Raw genomic sequence first — 19,907 nt, 5'->3', positions numbered from 1 at the left:
CCTCCCTGTCTGTGGCCTGGAGTGAGGCAGAGGGCCGAGGCTGTACTACGACTTCCCCTGCTGGGCGCACACCATTGTGTGACAGGCCTAGGCTGGCCCGGATGCCCCTTGCAGCACAGCTGTTCTGAGCTCTGGGTGATACGGGGCTGAGAGCTGGGTGGGGATGGCCTGGGCTACTTGCAGGAATGTTCTGCTCTGAGGAAACTGTGGGGGAGGGGACCCTAGGGAGAAAAGAAGAGATGGGAGGCCTCGGATATAGGATTTCTCTTGGTTTTAGGGAGACTTTGTAGCCGAATCCCACCCCGCTGCTTAGAAAGCCTCATCCTTTAAGACATGATGCAAATGCCTTGTCCAGAACCTTCCCTAGCTCCTGGCTCTGACCTCCTAGCATTCTATCACATCCTAGAGTGTCAACTCTCTGTTATGTGTCCACTTCCCCCACTAACTGTAGGCTCCTTGAGGGCAGATCTGTGTCCAACTCATTTCTGACTTCCTGGCCTCTAGCACAGGCCTGGCACATACTTGGTGTTGAATGAATGAATGAATAACTCTTACTTGCCCTTGTCTAACAGGAAGGCTGGTCCTGTGCCAGTGAGGGCTTGCTTGAACCAGGCAGGTACTTGTAGGTGGGAACAAGAGGACGGCGTGTGACGTCTCTGGACAGACGTATGCACCCCTATTAAACCACGGTGACCTCTCTTGGAACCTCGAGATGGCTGGTCTGAGGCTTCTCAGGGCTCTGGCTGGTCTAGAAGACGCTGGAGTGATCCTACCTCCTCAACACTCAGCCAGTGAAATCTGCCCAGTAGCAGACAAGGTCCCTCCTCTGGTCCCCTCTGGCTTGGGGGCACTCATGACCCCAGAGTGTTCACTGCCCAGAAGTAACAGCCTGGCCAGTGGCAGCAAACCTTCAAGGGTCCAGCACTCCTCGGAGACAAACGCCAATCATGGAGGGGCACTGGCTGTAGGGCCCTGGCTTAGCGGGGCCAGGAGGGAGTGGAGGGGGCACTTGGGAAAGTACTGGGACCGGCCCCTGGGGCCTGCCACAGACAGAATGTGGTGAGGATATGTAGGTACAGAGCCCTGCTCTGGGCGCTGAATGCTGCCACGGGTCTAGACCACCTGCAGCTCCCTGGACCCACCCCGGATTATCACTTGCTCTTAGGCTTTTGCTCAGGTCGATGTCCAGTTCCAGGATATGATTTCCCCCTTTGCTGTGCTAACTGTGACTGACTGACAAGACAGCCCAGGTATCACCTGCCCCGGGAAGTCTTCCTCGAGGCCTTCTCAGTGCCCCATCTGCACCTTGGCCCTGCACAGGGATGTCCTCATGGCCTTCCTTACTCAGCTGCACTTCATCGTGGCAGGACCCGCACTGCCTTCACCTCTGTATCTCTGGGGCCTGGCACATAGAGGGTATTCAGGGAACACTGGCTGAATGAATAAATGAATACACGAACAAATATGGTCCAGTGCTAAGTTCTCAACAACGCCCCTGTGGTCCCTGTAATTCTTCACTGTGGTGTCACCAACAAAAATCAAATAAAAGTGATCTTTTCCCATCATGAAGAAGCAGAAAAAAAATGGAAAGGATGGATACTTTTTTTTTTTTTTTTGCGGTACGCGGGCCTCTCACTGTTGTGGCCTCTCCCATTGCGGAGCACAGGCTCCGGACACGCAGGCTCAGCGGCCATGGCTCACGGGCCCAGCCGCTCCGCGGCACGTGGGATCCTCCCGGACCGGGGCACGAACCCGCGTCCCCTGCCTCAGCAGGCGGACTCTCAACCACTGCGCCACCAGGGAAGCCCAAGGATGGATACTTTTTGACTTAAAAGTTTTCTCCTTTAAATGTTTTTCCAGCTGGTACCTGATGCTGTTTGTCTGTGTTATTATAGTACAGCCCAGGAACCATATCCACACATATACATATACCCAATTCCTGATCTTGGTCATCCTGAAGTTGTTTTCTTGGAGCAGAGTCGGTGATGACCAAGATGAGGAAGGTAGACAAAGGGAGACTGCATTTCTCACCACCCAACTTCCCACACTCTTACCAGGGAGCTGGAACAGGCCAAGACCTGCTTCAAGGAGGGCCAGAATGTCAGCGGCCCGCGTGTGAGAAGGCAGTGTTCACAGGTCTCCACCAGGCTAGGGTGGATCTCTAAGGAGAGTTTGGTCAACAGATGAAACTTCTGGCCATGGGGACTAGTCCCAAGTTCTGCAGGGACTGCTTGGGGAGTGGCCCACCATTCAGGGTGGCTAAATGTGGCTAGGGTGATTTCACATTTCTCTATTTCTCATTTCTTCTGGGGACCAAAAGGAAACCAGATGTTGCCTCCCGAACTCAGGGTCTTAGAATATTATGGGTCTCACCATCTGCCTCCCTGGAAAACTCTAGGACTATGTGTTATAGAGGAGGGTGGGGAGTGGGGGTAAGAGTGGTGTGTTCACTGGCCTAGGTCAGGATGAAAAAGAGCAGCATGGCGGATGCTATGAGTTGCCCACCTCTTCTTCACTAACAGAGCCCTGCTTTTATTTGAGGCAGTGTTATATGTGGCCCCCAAGTAATTAGCCAAAGGGCAGAGGTGGCTTGCATAGCTCTTTATTATTTTTTGTCATTTCCTGCCTTGAACTCTGACATGATGGCTGGAGCTATAGCAGCCATCTTGCAACCATGAAGGAAAGGCCAAGAAACATTAGCTCTGACATCACTGAGCATGAAATCAACGTTTGTAATTCTCTCTGGGATTGTTGTTATGCGAGAAAAATGCATTCTCATTTATTTACGAATCCATAGTTAAGTTTCTGTTACTTGTAGTCAAACACATCTGTAAATGCTATTGGAGAGATGACCAAGAAGATGATTCACTCTGAAGCTAGGTGCAGGCAAGGAGGGGTTATGTCAAAACTGAGTCCCTCCATGTCGCCACAATAAACGATACCCCTGTCCTCCTCTCAGTTAGTTACATGTGCCCTGTAAATGTGTCTCCGTTTGGCCCACTGGGTATGACTGGCTGAAGTGATTAGTATTATCCTGGGCTTTTCAGAATGTGGTTTTCTGGGATTGACCCCATTCCACCATCCTCCCCAGAGTCACTCCAGATAAAAAGCCCCGCCCAGGCCTGCTCTGATCCCACAGTCCACAGTGCCACTGCCAAAGGAGAGGACCGGGTCCAAGAGAGTCACCTTTTGGGGGCAGAAGGATAGAGCTGAGGCCTCATTTACAATCAGGGTCCCTAGGGTAGACAGATTATACAAATGTCCCCAATCCTTACACCTCCCTGTATCTATACTCTTTGCAACATGACTTTGCAGTTCATTCCTTCAAAAGAGAGAGTTTATCTCCCCATATTTTGAACCTGGACTGGCCTTGTGACTTGCTTTGGCAAACAGAATGTGGCAGAAATAACCCTGTTCCAGTTCCAAGCCTGGGCCTTGAGAGGCCTTGCATGCTCTGCTCTTTCCCCCGGACCTTTTCTGGCTCCATGAGAACCAGCACTGACCAGCCTTCTGAAAGGGGACAGACAGGTGCCCTGTTATCCCAGGGCACCTGTTGCCCTGTTATCCCAACTGTTATACCAGTTGCCCTGTTATCCCAACTGATGGGCAGCCAACCCCCAAAAGAACAGCCATCCAACCGACACACAGCTGCCCATGCACACATGTGGGAGCCCAGCTGACAGCAGAAGAACCACCCCGCTAGGTCTCAATTGCCAGCCTGCAGAATTGGAGCTAAGTCAATGGTTGTTTTATGCCTCTCTGTTTGGTTTATAATGCAGGGTCATTGTGGCGATAGGTAGCTGATACACTCCTCTTCCTCGAGGTTTACCAAGCGCTTCCACAGACAAGAGCTAACTCAATTCCCCAAACACCACCTATGCAGGAGATATTATCTCTCTTTCACAGATGACAAAACCAGTATTCAGAGAGGTTCTGACTTGCTCACAATCACGAAGCCAGCTTACAGTAGACATCGTCATCCCCCAGCCCATCACCCCACACAGCGGCGTCACCATCCAGCCCTGCAGGCCCCGCCTCCTTCTGCAACTTTGTGGACCCTGCACATTGCCTTGGGCAGTGGCCCTACCCATTCACGCATCAGACTGGACCACGGACGTCAGCGCTTTCCGACCCTGATGTGTTGCCACAGCGTGTCACACCAACGTGATGCAGGGGAAGAGGCCAGAGGGCACCTTTTCCCATTTGGCACAGAGGCCCCACAGGTACACGGCACAGCTTGGCAGGCGGAGTGGGGGCTGGCCAGGCCCTGAGGTTCAGGCTTAATCTGTACCATCCCATAGAGCTGCACTGGGCAAGCAAACACGGCTAAATAGAGGCTGAGTGGCTGCAGAGGTGGGTGAACCGACACCCTAGCTTGGCACACACTGGCCCTCCATAAATACTTGTAGACTGATGGACTCAAGACGCGATAAAGGAGTTGTGGAGGACTCATCGGCGCATGGCATTCCACTCCCACCCATCTCGTCCCTGTCACACTGAAGGCGGAGCTGCCCCTCCCCCACCCTTCTCTCCCCGAGGCCACGCCCCATCACTCACCGACAGGGTAGGGGTGCCCTCGTCCTCCACGGTGACCACCAGGTGGTAGAAGCTCTGGCGCTCACGGTCGGGTGGTGCAGGCCGCGTGGCAATCTCGCCACTGATGCGGTCCATGCGGAAGGTCATGTCCTCATTGCCCCCAGTGATGTAGTAGGACAGGACGCTGTTGATCCCGATGTCACGGTCAGTGGCTCTCACCTGGACCACAGCGGTACCCCCGCCCACATTCTGGGGGGAGAGCAGGAAAGCGGTCATTCCAGATTCAAGGCCTTTGGGGCAAAGTCTAGCTCCTGTTCCTGAGAGCCCAAGGGCTGCACCTGGACCTCTAGAAAGTTCTGCTCTGACTACCCTGGGGCAACGAGGAGGAAGATAAAGATGACGGTGCCGAACATTCGGTGGGTATCTGCTACATGCCGGGGGCCTGAGTGAACGCATCAAATCCTCTCCATAATGCGACAGATTAGGCCAACTCCATTCACAGATGAGAAAACTGAGGCGCCAGGACGGAATGCGTGCAAATCACACAGCCAGTCAGTGGGACAGCCAGGGTCTGAATTGAGGGAGGCCTTCATGAATGTCCAACCGGGCATGACACCCAGCAGTGCCTGGGCAAAAATTCTCCTGACATGACTCAATCTTACTACGAGTAAAAAATGAGCTGTTTTTACAGATACTGGAAACAAACTTATGGTTGCCAAAGGGGAAATGTGGGGTAACGGATAAATCAGGAACTTGGGATTAACATGTACACACTACTCTATATAAGCTAGATAATCAACAAGGACCTACTGTATAGCACAGGGTCTCAATATCCTGTGATAACCTATATAAGAAACTGAAAAAGAATGAATACATGTATAACTGAATCACTTTGCTGTACACCTGAAACTAACACAACATTGCAAATCAACTATATTCCAATACCATTTTTAAAAAATGAGCTGTTTTATTTAAAAGCAGCTCTCCCAGGGTAAACCTCAGTTTCCTGTTGATGGTGAAAGGCCACTTTCTTCTTCCCCTCTCCTTTCCATCTGAACCACAAAAAGTTACCACATTCCAGGACCTGGCCTAGGTGTTAGGGATAGAATCATGAATGAGTAAGCCAAGACCCCATCTCTGTGATCTGACAAACCATGGATCAGGCAGATAATTATGCTTTTTTTTTTTTTTTTTTTGGCCACACCACGTGGGATCTTAGTTCCCCAACCAGGGATTGAACCTGCGCCCCCTGCCGTGGAAGCATGGCGTCTTAACCACTGGACCGCCAGGGAAGTCCCCAGGCAGATATTTAAACAGGTGCTTCACGGTCGGCTCACACCCACTGTCCACTCCAGACGTCCAGCTATATGGGCACCAGAGCCACCCTCACCTCGTTGACGCTGACATTGTATCCAAAGGGGCTCTCGATCACCGGGGGGTTGTCATTGACATCCAGGATGGTCACCTGCAGGATGTGGTCCTTCTTCCGTGGAGGGGTGCCACGGTCGGATGCCACAACCTGCGAGGAGGGGGATGACTGGAGTCAGGGCTAAAAGGATCAGCAATATGGAGTCCAAATGGGCTGCCTGTTCAGTGGGTGTGGGGGGGACTGAGAGGCAAGAGAGACTTGCTGGCCCATCCCTGCCCCCTGCCCCCTGGGGTCTCCCCAAGGCTTTCACCTTCTGCTCCATGCTGCAAACAACCGTTGCCCAATACTTGTCTGTTTGGTAACCGTCCTTTGCAATCTGACTCTGATTTGCACGGTCTTTACCTCCCCATCCTGCTGCTGACTGTGACCCTGGGCCTGCAACCAGACCCAGGGCTCCTGCCTTTGGCTTCAAGGCCTCTGTTCCATGCACTCAGACCTGGTCTCTGGCCAATAGGGGAACAGTCTCAAATAATCTTTTGGGCGATGAGCTGAAGTCCTAACCATAGCCTGAGCCTGTCCCTAGGAGCCCTGATGTTTCCTGGAGGCCTGTAGAAAGTGTTCTAGAGCTCAGACGCCTGCAGAAGCATGGCCCTGGGGTCCCCAGAGACCCCTCAGGAAACACGGTAGCCTCAGCAATTCAGCAACAGTGGTGGTCTTCGTTATTCCTCACCTCAGCAGAGGAAGCCAGGTTTTTCTGCCCATTACACAAGAGGGGAAACTGAGGCCCAGACAGAGTAAACAACCTGCCCAAGGTCACACTGTGTCTGTGGAGGAGTCGCTCTATCAGCTGCCAGGCTTTCTCTCCTGGCTCTGGCAGCAGGCACAGACACCTCTGCTGTTTCCTGCTCTGGGTCCAGAAACCCCTTCCAGGATGCCCTTTCCAGGTCAGCCTCACTCACGCTCTTGGTCCTAAGGGGTTCTGCCTGCCCACGGCACTTGGTGACAGCAGGAAGCTGAAAGCCAGGGCGTGCTGATGGGCTGAGCTCTCTTGGGATGGAAGGCAGTTGGCGCTCACCTTGAGGATGTAGTGGTCCAGCTCTTCTCTGTCCAGGGGTGTGGCCACAAACACTTCGCCAATGGAGTCGTTGGTGGTGATGATCTCAAAGGCCCCGGCAATGTTGCCAGAGGCCAGGGAGAAGACCACCTGTAAGGGAAGAGAGAGGATGAGGGGCGAGGGGTGAAGAAGCGGGGAGGATCAGCAGCTGGCCAGGCCAGGGAGCACCCGCCCGCCCACCTGAGCCCTCTGCTCAGCCTGGGAGAGTGAGAAGAATGCGTTTTATTCAGAAGTGCTTACATCCTTCAAAATGAGGGTGGCAGGTCCACAGAGCGGGCGCAGGGCCTATGACAGGCTAGGGGTGGGGGGGATGCGAGCATACTGGCCTGGGGCCAGGTGCGAGTCCCACATGAGATTTCCCAGGGCAGGGAAGCACTGAGCCCCCCTGCAGGGAGCAGGCGCGGCCCTGGTGTCACACGGGCTCTGTTCGGCTCTCACAGCGACCCTGTCAAAGGGAGCTGTTCTCTTCAGCTCAGAGAGGAGGCTCAGGAACAAGAAGTCACTGGCAAGGTCACACAGCTTGCAAGGGCCCAAGAGAACAAGGATTTGAACCCATAGGCTTCCAACTCCAGAGCCAGCATCTCTTGGTCCCCTAGAGGTGTGCAAGCATTTAAAAACCAGTGGAGGGTTTCCCTGGTGGTGCAGTGGTTGAGAGGCCGCCTGCCGATGCGGGGGACGGGAGTTCGTGCCCCAGTCTGGGAGGGTCCCGCGTGCCGCGGAGCGGCTGGGCCCGTGAGCCATGGCCGCTGAGCCTGCGCGGCCGGAGCCTGTGCTCCGCAACGGGAGAGGCCACAGCAGTGAGAGGCCCGTGTACCGCAAAATAAATAAATAAATAAATAAAAACCAGTGGAAACCTCCTGAAACACACCTCAATTTGTAGGACAGATCAAAGTGGTGTGAAGACTGGTGTGCTCTGTCACCCCTCTTCCTTGTGCTCAGGGGGTGCCCAAACCTGCTGTGGTGGGGAGCACTTCTTGCCAGGGGACAGGGAGGGGGCCCTGAGAAGCAGGGGGAGGAGTGTGATCTCTTGGGGCCCTGGGTCCTCGTGGGGAGGGCCGGCCCAGGGCTGGCACACAGGGGTGAGATGCTGTGTGGTTCATGGATGAGGTGACCAAGGAGTCACTGGGGAAATTAAACCCCCTCTGTGCTCAGCCTGCCACGGGGACTGAGCTGTGGCCAGCCTTGGGCCTCGTGTTCCCTGGACACAGGCAGGGCTGACAGCTTGCACAGCTCTGTCTCCTTCCCTGGACCATGGACTGCGGTGAGGGCAGGGCGGACCTGCTCAGGGCCCGGCAGAGCCTGGATGACTCTGCTTCCTGCTCAGGGAGGGGATGGCTTTGGAGGTCCCCTCCAGCTGAGGGGCTGTGGGAGCCCCTACTGACAGGGCAGATCTGGACTACCTCACTTGGTGCCCACCTGCCCGTTGCTGCCGGCGTCGGGGTCCCGGGCCTTGACAATGGCCACGCGCTGGCCCACGGGGCAGTCCTCGGGCACACTGACGGCCGAGTCGGACGTGATGTCGAACCGGGGGCTGTTGTCATTCTCGTCCAGCACAGTGATGTAGACCTGCGTGTGAACATGCCCAGAGACCTCCCACCTTCTTCCCCTCCCTGACCCCAAACACAGGGTCCCGCTGTGGGCCCAGTGGGGACCGGACCTCCAATCAGTTCCAGAAGGTCAGCAAGCTTTCGGAGCCTGCCTAGGCCAACCCTGACTTTACACGGAGGCCCTGAACGCATTTCTTCTGGAAGTCTGGTGGGGGAGGGCTGCACACACTCAAGTGCTGGGGCCTGCTGGGGGGACTCAGAGGTGGTGGGGCCTCGGAGAACCGGAAGGCATGGGCCCTGGCTAAAGGAAACGGAGGCTACTCGGCTCCAGATCCGTGAGGGTGTGTCAGCCTGGCACGGGCAGAGCTTCCTGTTTTTCAAAAGGAACTAGGAATCCAGATTTTTATGTGGAATTAGGTGGTGATAGTAAAAAAAAATTTTTTTTGTGGGCCAGCTAAAACACATCTGGCAACCAGATATTGCCCAAAGGCCTCTTCACTTTCACCTTTAGATCAGAGGAAAGGAAACAGGGCTCAGGAGCAGGAGAGGGGTCACAAGGTGGCTTGGTGGTCCCAGTGGGGAGAGGGCAGATGGGGAAGAGAGGGGAATTTCCAACTACCAGATAAAAACAGGGAACATGCAAGTTGCACGCAAAGAACACATTGTTTTGTGTCTGCAGCTCAGGCTTCTCCTGCAGGGTTTGAATAGCAAGCCTGGAGAGAAGGCCTGGCTGGGGGTGCAGCTTCCAGCCCATGGATGGCCATGGGCCACACAGCCAGAGTCGTAGGTACCCCTCGGGTTCACTGATGAGGGGATTGCAGTGTGGGGGGAGGGGAGGAGGCTCAGGTTCTAGCAATCCCAAGCCAGGCCTTCTCCCACCACCCTGCTCCAGGCCAGATCCCATCCTCTCCTTCCCCAGGCCTGGGGCTCCGGGGCTCCCAGGCCTACCTGCCTCCTGGTGTGCACAGGACTCCATGGGGAGCCTGTGGAACCTCACCACGACTCAGAGAAAATTCCACTTCATCCCCCCTCCTTCCTAATCAGGACTATCCCCTTCTCAGTTCTAGCCACGCTTCCATATTTCAGGCAGCTGTCAGAACTGTAGGCAACAAATCCAGGCTTCACAGCAGGACCAGCTTTACCACTTACTAGCTGTGTGATTTGGCAAAAGTTATTCAACCTCTCTGATTTTCCATTTCCTCAGATGAAAGTAGGAACGAGAACACCTACAGAATCAGGAGGCTGGAAGGAATAAATGAGCCAACAAATGTGGTCCTTGTCCTGCTTCTGGCCTGACAGACAGGCAGGATCTCACCGGCCAAGACGCTGCCCACCCATCATAAATTTTGGTCAGGGAGTTCTGTGGAGTCCCGGAGCCCCAGTCTGCTCACCCGTGAAATGGGCATAATAATGTCTACCACCCTGTTCTCAGGAAGAAAACAAACAAGACCCCGCAATCTGATCCCTCCCAAACTCTCTCACTCTGGTCAAGGCCTTGTTGGGACTCCGCATGCTTCCTCCCACCACAGGGCCTCTGCACCTGCTGTTCCCTCTGCCTGAAATGCTCTTCCTTCTCTACTGTGTAAACTCCTATGCTTTCTGAGGAGCTCAGCTTGAGTCACTTCCTCCGGGAAGCCCTCCTTGATTTCCCCGACGCCTTGTTATCCACTCTCTCGTGGCATATATTTATTGGTGTGGTAGTTTGATCAGTGTCTTTCCCCTACTCTATCTGATGCCTGTGAAGGCAGAAGCCACGTCTGATTTTGGTTTCCCATTGTATGTACCCTGAGCCCAACCCAGAGCCTGGCACGCAGTAGGTGCTCCCTCCACATTTGCTGCTCTGATGAGGTATTCCCAACAGTGGGGAGTCTGCATCAGTGAGTGCGTTAGGAAGGCAGGTACCAAGATCTACGGGAATGAGCTATGGGCCTTTGTCCCCACCCAGGGTCTCAGGGCCCAAATCTCCCTCCCTGATCCCCCAAAAGCCCGGGGGTGTTACTCAGAGCTCCTATGGCTCTGAGTAACCCCCCAGCCGCCCCCGCCCAGCCTGCCCCTTCTGCTGCCTCCCCACCCCTCTCAGGGCCATGGGGGCTGCTGGCGCTGAGGAGGAATCAGGTGTAGGTGAGCTGTGGTTTGGGGGTTCCGGCCTCACAGAGGAAATGGTGGTGCCTTTAAAAGGTCCCTCAGCTTGCCTCCACCCTGGCACCTCCAACAAGTTTGGGACTGACAGGGCTGGTGTATCTGGGGCAGTGGCCCCTGGGAGCCTCTGAGAGGAAGCCAGGGCAGAACAAAGGGGGGTGGGTCCTGCTTCCTGGAAGAGGGTGAAGGGACTGGGGCAATACAGGGGCCCACGGAGGAGTGTGTGTTCTGAAACGCCCTCGCCAGCCCCAGCACAGGAAGTGGCTGCCTGGTCCACGGGGGGCTTCGGCAGCCTGGGGAGGGACGGCCCTACTGCTCACCAGGCTCTACCTGGCCTCAAGCCCCCGACTCCGCACGACAGGGGCGAGGGGAGACTGGGCCCATTTTATGGACGAGGCTGTCGAGGCTTGCGAGAGGGCTCCACTTAACCCCCTGAGCCTTAGACCCTCTGGTGGGGAAGACCAGGAGCCTCGCCACGAGCTGTGGGACACAGGGCACGTGCCCACCATCTACCACCGGAGGGCCCTGCTCACTGGCTGCCCTCAGGGACCCGGGGGGGTCGAGGGGAGCTGTGGGGGCTCACTGCTGCTCGCTCACCCCCGGCTCGCCCCGTGGATGGAGGGGCCTTTTGGGTACGGCCAAGCCACAACCAGGGCCACTGGAGCCGGCACCTTGAGGGAGCCATGGGGCACAGGATGCCAAGCAGCTGCATTTGGCTCTTAGCCTGGACACCGGGTTGGTCTATCCCTTCCGGCTAAGGTGAAAAGGACTCAGCAGGGGTGAAAACGTGGCTGTAACCAAGGCTGATGATGAGCTGGACACCCATGTGGTCTACAGATGGCCTCAGACCTGCCTGGTTGGGGCCCAAGCCGAATCGATGGTTAAATGTTCTCATTATCGCTGCAGGATTCCACCCCATGACCCGCCCCTGGGGCCCACCTTCATATCCACCCCCAGCCTGAGGTCACCACTTCTCTACCCTTCTAGGAGTCTTGTCTGCACCTCTGACCTCAGCAGTCAACCTCCCCGAAGTTCACAAGGTCTCTGTGCCTTTACTTAGAGCCCTCAAGGGCAGTGACTCACACCATATGCCCACTGCTGCCCTTGCCCACACTCCCCTGGCCCTGGCGCCCCACTTCACACGACTACTGTAACATACTCCTAACACTGACCCCAAGAGAGGGAAGGGGGCCCCCTTACAGACCCCGCTCCCATCACCCCTCCTAGTTTACAAAGGCTTCCTATCGGCCAGCTCCGTCACATCCTCTGAGGAAGGCAGGGCAGTTGGTATGATACCCACTTTAGACCCGAGGAAAGGAAGCACAGAGAGGTTGAGCAATTAGCCTTGTCACACAGCCGCTGAGGAGTAGAGCTGGGATGAGGCCTCAGTGTTCCCTCCATTGTGTGTTCCACACACTCCTTGTTAGTGCAGTGCCCACCCCAGGACCCACTGGGGGGGGGCTAGACAGGACAAGGAGGGCAGAGGGGACAGAGCTGGACGTGGAGTTCGTGCTCGGGAGGGGCCTGGGCTCAGGTGTGAGAGTGGATGGGTGGGGGAGTTTGGGAGGGGTCTGAGCAGGGACCAGCTGCAGTCCTGTCCATGTGCCCTCTCCCCCAGGAGAGGCAGGAAGGCCCAGTGCCACACAGCGCCCAAGCCAGCACTGGCCACAGACAACTCACAGGGGAGGGCACCAGGCCATGGGCTACTCACCTTCTGTAGGCAGAGGCGGCAGGAGGTGGCCAAGGGAGAGAAAAGGCAAAGATGCAGACGGTTAGCAGTCCCAGCTCTTCCAGCCCCACTCCAAGCAGTGGTCTGTGGAGGATGCCACCCCTCCCCCCACCTGAGGTCTCAGCCCTGCCCAGGCTGCCCGGGAAGGTGTGGCATGGACGGCTGCAGTGCCGTTCCTGGGCTACCTAAACCCTCACCCACTGCCTGCCTGCATGCTGGGTGGCTGGTGAAGATGTCAGTTTGGGGGAACTTGGAGCGGTGACAGGCTGTACCCGTGGGGCTCTCGGCCGGGGATCCACTCACCACAGTGGAGTCCACCTTGGGGCCGCCATCGTCTGCCACCACCGTCAAGGTGTAGAAGTCGCTTTTCTCCCGGTCCACCAGGCCCTTGACGGTGATCACACCCTGCAGGGAGGGGGTCAGATGGGCAGTGACATCGTATCCCAAGCAGTCCTGTGCCCTGGCCAAACTAGACTCCTTGCCAACCCGGGACATTCTGTCCACTTTCCCACCTTCACATTACTCCCTCTGCTGGCATAACTTCTCCGTGAAGCTCTGTCCGCTGAAATCCTACTTCTCTCTCAATCCCACTCGGATATTACCTCTTCCATGCAGGCTTCCCGCTTCCCCACCCAGGTACGATCGCTCTCTTTATTTGGGCCCCGAAGGCGCTCCATTACACCTCTATTGTAGATCTTTTCATCTCTTCCCTTGTGATGCTCTGACCTGCATCCTTGATTATTCCCACTTCTACTCCTAGCCTGAGAGCTCTCTGAGGGCTGCAAAGGGTCTTGTTCATCTCTGTGTCCCCAGCATGCCCCGGAACAAGGTGGGGCACATTGTAGCAATTATTACTGTGCTTATTTTCAATGAAGAGATTCTGAGAGAAAACACACTAACGCAAAGATGGAGGAGTAAGATCCAGGCAGTAGATAAGACATCGCTGCACCAGACACCTAACGAAGACTACTAGCTACTGCAGTGAGGCATGAAATTTGTATCTGAGCCACGGTACAAAGGGAAACACCATGACTCGCACAGCTTTCGTTATCTAGTAACAAGAAGACAGCAGGTTGCCTGTGTATAAACTTTACCTTATCCCTGCATATTAAAGGGATGTATTACGGGGATGTTTATGACAAAGAAGAGTGCTGGGCATAGAGAAGGAGCTCAATGAATGCTGGTTAGCTTTACAGGAATTGAGCTTCCTGCCCTCAGAGAGAACCCTTGCTGTGCCATCCCTCACCGTGATGGAATCTATCTTGAAGAGGGCTTTGGCCTGGGCGCTGGTGTAGGCATCAAAGCGGTAGGTGATCTGGTTGATGTTGTCAATGGAGTAGGCCTGGACCCGCACGATCTCGGTGCCCAGTGCCAGGTTCTCCAAGATGGCAACCTCGTAGGAGGCGTTGGCGAATTGCACGGCTTCGTCCAGCTCGTTGAGCAGAGTGATGTAGACAGTGCAGAAGCCCTGGTTGAAGGGCGGTGCCTGGTCGGTGGCGGACACGTTCATCAGGTAGCTGGTCTTGGTCTCGTAGTCCAGGTAATCCACGGTGATGATAAGCCCCGTGCTCTCATCAATCTCGAACTTGCCCTCCGCGCCGGACAGGATGCGGTACTTCACCAGGCCACCATCCCCTACAGGAGGGCACAAGAGGCTATGCAGTCCCGGGTGGGGGTGGGCTGCCTTGTGGCTTTACAAGCTGCCCCAGCACACCCACTGCTGTCCCAGAGGGACAGGGTGAGAGGCCTTGGCTCACCTACCCGGCGTGCACCACCCCCCCGCCTCTGGGTCCGATCGTCCCAAGAGAAACTGTCAAGGACGGGGTCAAGGTTAAGGACGGCAAGGCCCAGCACACACTGGTGACGCCCTCTGGGGCCTGGCCTTGAGATGAGAGATATGCCAGAGCGGGTTGGTTCTGCTCCTGGAGCTGTAAAATTCAAGCTCGAGCACCTCCCTTGGGTATCTGCACAAGGAGAGGGTGGGGAAATTAGGGATCCCTTGTAGTGGAGGCTTTGATTTAGAAAGCGTTCGACCGGGGCAGCATCCTCAGAAGTGGCTAAGCCTTCATCTGGTCCCTACAGCCAAAGGGTTCCAGTGCCAGGGTCACCTTTCTCTGTTCTCCCCACTCCCTCCACCCCCAATTCCTGTGCCTTGGAATACACGCTTCAACCAGGAGCTACAGTTGGGATTCCTTAGCTGAAGTCCACATACTTCAAAGAGAATGATTATAAAATCACTCAGGAAATCCCAGACTTCCTTGAAATTATTTGCAGAACTCTGGGCATGCATTCTTGCTGGGAAGGGACCCATAGCTTTCACTAGTTTCTCAGACAGATTCCTGACCCAGAAAATGTCTTGAACCATTAGCCTCCAGCCATGTACGTGATCTGAACTGTATAAAGGTGCCATTTATTAAGGGAGCACAGTCGCTCGGGAGTTTTCAGGCCTATTTCTCCCTCTACTCCATCCCGTGCTCCAGGTGAGCTGGGGGTGCTGACAGGGGCTGGGGTGGGAGCCACCAGAGCAGCTGACATGAAAGAAGGGCAGGAGCTGGGAAATGAGCAGCACAGGAAGGAGGTTTTCTCTGGCTGTATCCCTGGCCTGCGGCACAGGCCCAGACAGCCAGGCACTGTGAAGAGGCCCACAGTGACCTGGTCATCTTTCTCCTTCATTTTGTGCTGCTAACGGTAGCCACCTCTAGGGCTCGGGGCCTTCGGCGAGGTCCGGGCTGCCTTCAGGGATGGCCACAGCCCTGTAGAACAGGACGCTGCCTCTTGTGAAATGTGTGTGTGCCAGGCCCTGGGCTGCGCTGGCTGGAGGAGCAGGCCTCAGCCAGCTTTTGGACAAGTCCTTTATCCCCCCCAGCCCTGCCTAGCCCTTAGCCAAAGGTTAGCCAGGAGCTGCCAGGTTCTGGGACGACAAATCCGGACTTCCCAAGCTTGTGACCTCTCCTCTCTCTGCCCAGAAATCAGAGCAACTCCCCATGACTCCCATCCTCCTGGGACTGGGAATCTGGTGGGGATGCCACCAAGACTGTCCCATGAGCCCCTCCCCACCTGGGAGCCACTCAGTGGGGGAGCCGAGGCATCCTGAGGATGACAGGCCCCGCGGGAGAGGGAGGCATGAGCTGGGGCGGGTCACTCTGGGGAATGGACTCCCCGGCTTCCTCCTGCCAGCCTCACCAGTGTCTCGGTCCGTGGCTCGGACGACGATGACCGACGTGCCGATGCCTGCCGTCTCGCGAAGCTCCAGGCGGCTGTACTGCTGCTGCGTGAACACTGGGGCCTCGTCGTTGACATCCTCCACGTACACTATCACCTGCACGAGCCGGGCCAGGGATGAAAGGTCGGGGGGGTGGGGGTGGGGTTGGGCAAGACCAGGGCTGCACCCACCCGAGCCTGCGTGTCTGGTCACTGCTCTCCTGGGCCAGCTGTGAGCTCCCTACGGAGGGCCTAGGGCTGTCCGGTTGGTCACCATGTTCCCCCACCCTGCACAGTACCTGGCGCATGGCAGGTGCTTAAATGTCATGTTAGAGAACAAACTTTGTCTTGCTCTTGGCTCTGCTGCAAATCCTGTGGGAACCTGTGGCTAACTAGTGAAACTTGGGCCGTCCAATTTCTCAGCTATGAAACGGGTAACATCAATTTAACAGTTCACGCCCTGTCCTACTCCTAGGATGATTATGAAGACAAAATGAGCCAGGGTCTTGCAAAAGCGCCTGAAAAGTTTAAAGGGACCCCATTCAACTATCAAGATACATCTGGGAGAACAGAAATGAAAACGTTAAGTATGGCGGTAGCAGAGGACGTTGGTGCTCAGACTACTCTAGATTCTCCTGTGCTTTCTCTGGTGCTCTCACTGCCAGCGGCCAGAACTGTGGTTCTTTGTTGGGGACTAACCCCAGCCCCCGCTGCTGCCGGAGCCAGAGACACCCAGAGAGCCGGAGGTGCCTGGGAATTACGTCCCACACTGGCTAAGGCAGCCCTTAGCCACTGACTGACGGGGCAGCTGAGATGACTCTCTCCAGGGCTCCCTGTGGGACTGAGTCACAGTTTCCTGTGTTCCACTTTGCTGGCTGCCTCTCCTTCCTGGGTCCCAAGCCCCTTCCGGCTTTTCCTGGGAACACTTCCTATACTTCCCACTCATCACTTTCACACCAATCCTTGTCTCAGGATTTGCTTCTGCAGACCCTGCCCAAGACAGTGGCTATGTCTGAATTGTGGAATTATGCATAATTTTCATCACTGCTTATTTACATTTTCTAATTTCTCTTTAATGAACATGTATGTCTTACACAACAACAAAAAACAGTTCAAAAGATGTTTATGGAGAGAGATGTTATAGCTAGAGATCAGCACCCCACCCTTCTTTCTGTGCACCTCCATCCGCCCCCCCGCCCCCAACACAGGAGCATGGGAGGGTCTGGTCCAGGTATGAGCAGGACCAGGGCTATGTCTAGAAGGATCAGTGTGGTGGGGAGGGGAGTTATAGGCAGAGAACAGAGAGTGGTGGCACTCAAGGAGGCCCAGGGCTCCTGCCTCTTTTCCCAGATGAGGGAACAGAGGCCCAAAGATGGGGGGACTTGCCCGAGGCCTCATGGTCACCGAGAGCTGGAAAGAGAGTGGGGCTTCTCCTGCTTCCGGGTCTAGCAACCTTACCACTCTTCACTATATCCTGGGGATGAGCTGGCCCCGAAACAGGAGAGATACCCTACTTCCAGTCTAGAAGAGCCAGGGCCAGCAGGAACTGGTCAGCAGAGCAGGTGGGGAGTCAATGGGGTAGGGGCAATCACGTGGCGTGGATTTCACAGGTGTGGTCACCAGCACTGATGGTGGTGCGAGGCCTCGTCTGAGAGCACACATATTTGGTTTCTGATCTGATCACTCCTCTCAGATCAGCCCCAGCTTCTCTTCCAGGGTTAGCTGGGAATTAGCTGGACAGAAGGGAAGGGGCTTCTGTTGGTATAAGTAGAAATGGTGCCCTGAGCAGTGGAGAACTGTGAGGTGAGTGGGGTGGCAGAGCCAGCGGGGAGGAGACGTTTATGGTGGTTAAGGTTTCTCTACTTCCCTGCTCTTGGGGCCCGTGTAGCCCTGCTATGTCATCGAATTTTCATGTCCAGACACCCAGAACCCACTATGCAAACTAGCGTGCCTACTTCAGAGCACAGCTGCTCACAAGCCAGAACCTTCTAAGTCTGGCTTCACCAAGAACTTGGCTGGGGAGATCCTGGGTGGGGCGGGTGGGTGTTGGGGGGATTTGCATGGATGAACTTCAGGAACTCTCCTGCCGTAAACAGAAGCTGCCCATCCATCTTTTGAAACTGTGAACCTTCCCCTTCCCAAGTCTGCTTGTCCAAATGGCCTTGACTCCAAGGGTGGCGGGGAAAACACAGAGCTAGTCTGACAGCGCAATAAACAGAGGGAGGTGGCATGGAGCCTGGGTGTGGCCCTCCATGAGACTGGCTGCATGCCACTGTCCTCTAACCGGTCTCAGCCTTGTTTTTAGCAGCAGAGACAGGAGGTAAAATGCTGTGTGGTTTGCAAACCTGAGAGACACAGATGTACAGGAAACAGCCAGGTCTGCCAAGTTCTTGCTGAGCAGCAAGGCTCAGCGACTGAGCTGCCGGGCTCCCTGGGTTCCCAGCCCCACTCTCTGTCCAACGCTGTGCCACGCAAAGGCGACGAGGCAGGAGATGTGTGTGCGTGTGCACCTGCGCGGTGTGCGCATGAGGCCCCGGTCTCTACGAGGACCGTTTCACTTCACACTCCCTGGCCCCTCATCTGTGCTGTCCTGGTCTCTGAAGCAGGAACAGGAGAATATGGATTGTCCCTACAAGCCAGGTCTGCTGCTGCTGGGAAAATGAGTCCAGGGAGTCCCTATACTGTCTTCAGGAGGGTCCCCAGCTTTCCTGGGGCTCAGGGGTGTGGGAGCTGGCTACTGTAAGGGCCATCAAGTCCTGGCCCTAGGGCCAGCGACCAAATTCCCACCTTAAAAATTACTCTTTGGGGATAAGGCAGCAGTGGCCTCTGTGCTCTGGAACCTTCCGTGAGGCAGCGTAGTACCATGGTTAAGAGAACAGCCCTGAGCTGACTGCCTGGGTGTGAAGGCTGGCTCTGTCTACCCTTACTGCCATGGGACTCTAAACACATTGGCGAAGCCCTCCTTGTCTCAGTCTCCTCATCTATAAAATGGGTATAATAACAGTGCCTACCTCATGGGGTTTTTATGAGGCTTAAATGAGTTCAATAAGTAATTCACGTGCTGATTTAATATCTCGCAGTCATGCAGGTGAGCGTGGCTGTGTGGAGCTGCCCTGGTGCACATTCGGGTAACTGTCTCACCCTCAGTCACCAGGGCCCTGGAATCAAGCAGTCCCAAGGTATAAATACCCGAGGGATCTGACCCCCTCAGCCATCTCCATCTGGGAAGACCTCACTTAGAGGGGCAGCCTAAAAGGACCCAGGTTTCCCTTCCCATCTCCTCCTGGGGCAGAGCTGCGGGGGCAACATCAGAAGACGGGCCAACGCTGAGTCACCCGCTCCCCAGCACCTCCTTCGTGATGGTGACCCGAGGCAGGCTTCTGTTCACTGTTTCCAGCCTGAGGGAAACAGTGGGGCAGAGATGGGGCGATAAGAGGAGCTGATTCAGCCCCACTCAGCTCTGGGTGAAAGTCCCTGCTTGCTCCCCACCCCGTCTTTTCCCATCTTCCTCCTACTCTTCACCTCTAGGGTCTGACTCACTTTCCATCTGGTTAAGGGGAAGGGGCTGTGAGCTGCTGAGTGTGCAGTGGGGGCAGGATGGGGGTGACTTGAAGGTATCTCATTCATCTCAGTCATCCCCTTGTTACGGGCAGGAGAGTACATCAACCAGCCCAGCCGGCAGAATATCTGGGTGCGTATTTTTGACCATTCGGGAAGATTAAGGTCGATTTGATTTTAGCTCCATAGTGGAGAGGCCCGAGGTGAGTGAGGGTGGGCAGAAACGAATATATCTACTGGGGCAGTTGGGAGCGCTGACTGGAATATCTGGGGGACACTTCCAATGGAAAGAACACCGAACTTGGACCCAAAGACCTGGGCTCAAGTCCTGGTTCTATCACGAGTGACTTTTCTGTGCCTCAGTCTCCTCATTTGGAAAATGAAGTTGGCAACAGCTACAGCTCCAAGATCACGTATGTGAGATTTCCTTGGCCCACCCTAAAGAGCCGTGTGGATGCAGAGGGTTAGTATAGTAAGGACACCTCATCCCTTAGGATAGACATCAGTATCACTGATCCCTTTCTACATCTGAAGAAACTGAGGCTTAGAGCAAAAGGACACGTCCAAGATCCCAGGCTCCCCCACCGTACCTGAGCTCCAGGCGTCATGTGGCACCTAAACTGGGGTGGCCCTGCCCCCACCGGGTTCCACCTGGTGGCCAGCTCTGGCCCACCTGAGGCCTTGGCCCAGCCCTGAGGTCGGCGCTGAACAGGG

At 55.5% G+C, this 19,907-nt stretch overlaps 1 protein-coding gene across 1 annotated transcript in view; it reads right to left on the bottom strand.

Annotated features, from left to right (window-relative positions):
- Positions 1–13,529: 13,529 nt before the first annotated feature.
- The window catches only part of LOC309834716 (cadherin-23), a gene marked incomplete at both ends in the record, with an annotated part of 313,077 nt that continues 306,699 nt past the window's right edge, over positions 13,530–19,907 (bottom strand). The window contains 3 exons of the mRNA XM_082673735.1: positions 13,530–13,535; positions 13,681–14,069; positions 15,618–15,753. Coding sequence (XP_082529861.1) covers positions 13,530–13,535; positions 13,681–14,069; positions 15,618–15,753 — 531 coding nt within the window. The remainder of the gene's footprint in view (positions 13,536–13,680; positions 14,070–15,617; positions 15,754–19,907) is intronic.

Source organism: Grampus griseus (assembly GCF_964374135.1).
Source record: "Grampus griseus genome assembly, chromosome: 16".
Classification (NCBI taxonomy): Eukaryota; Metazoa; Chordata; class Mammalia; order Artiodactyla; family Delphinidae; genus Grampus; species Grampus griseus.
This window is presented reverse-complemented; position numbering and strand designations above follow the sequence as displayed.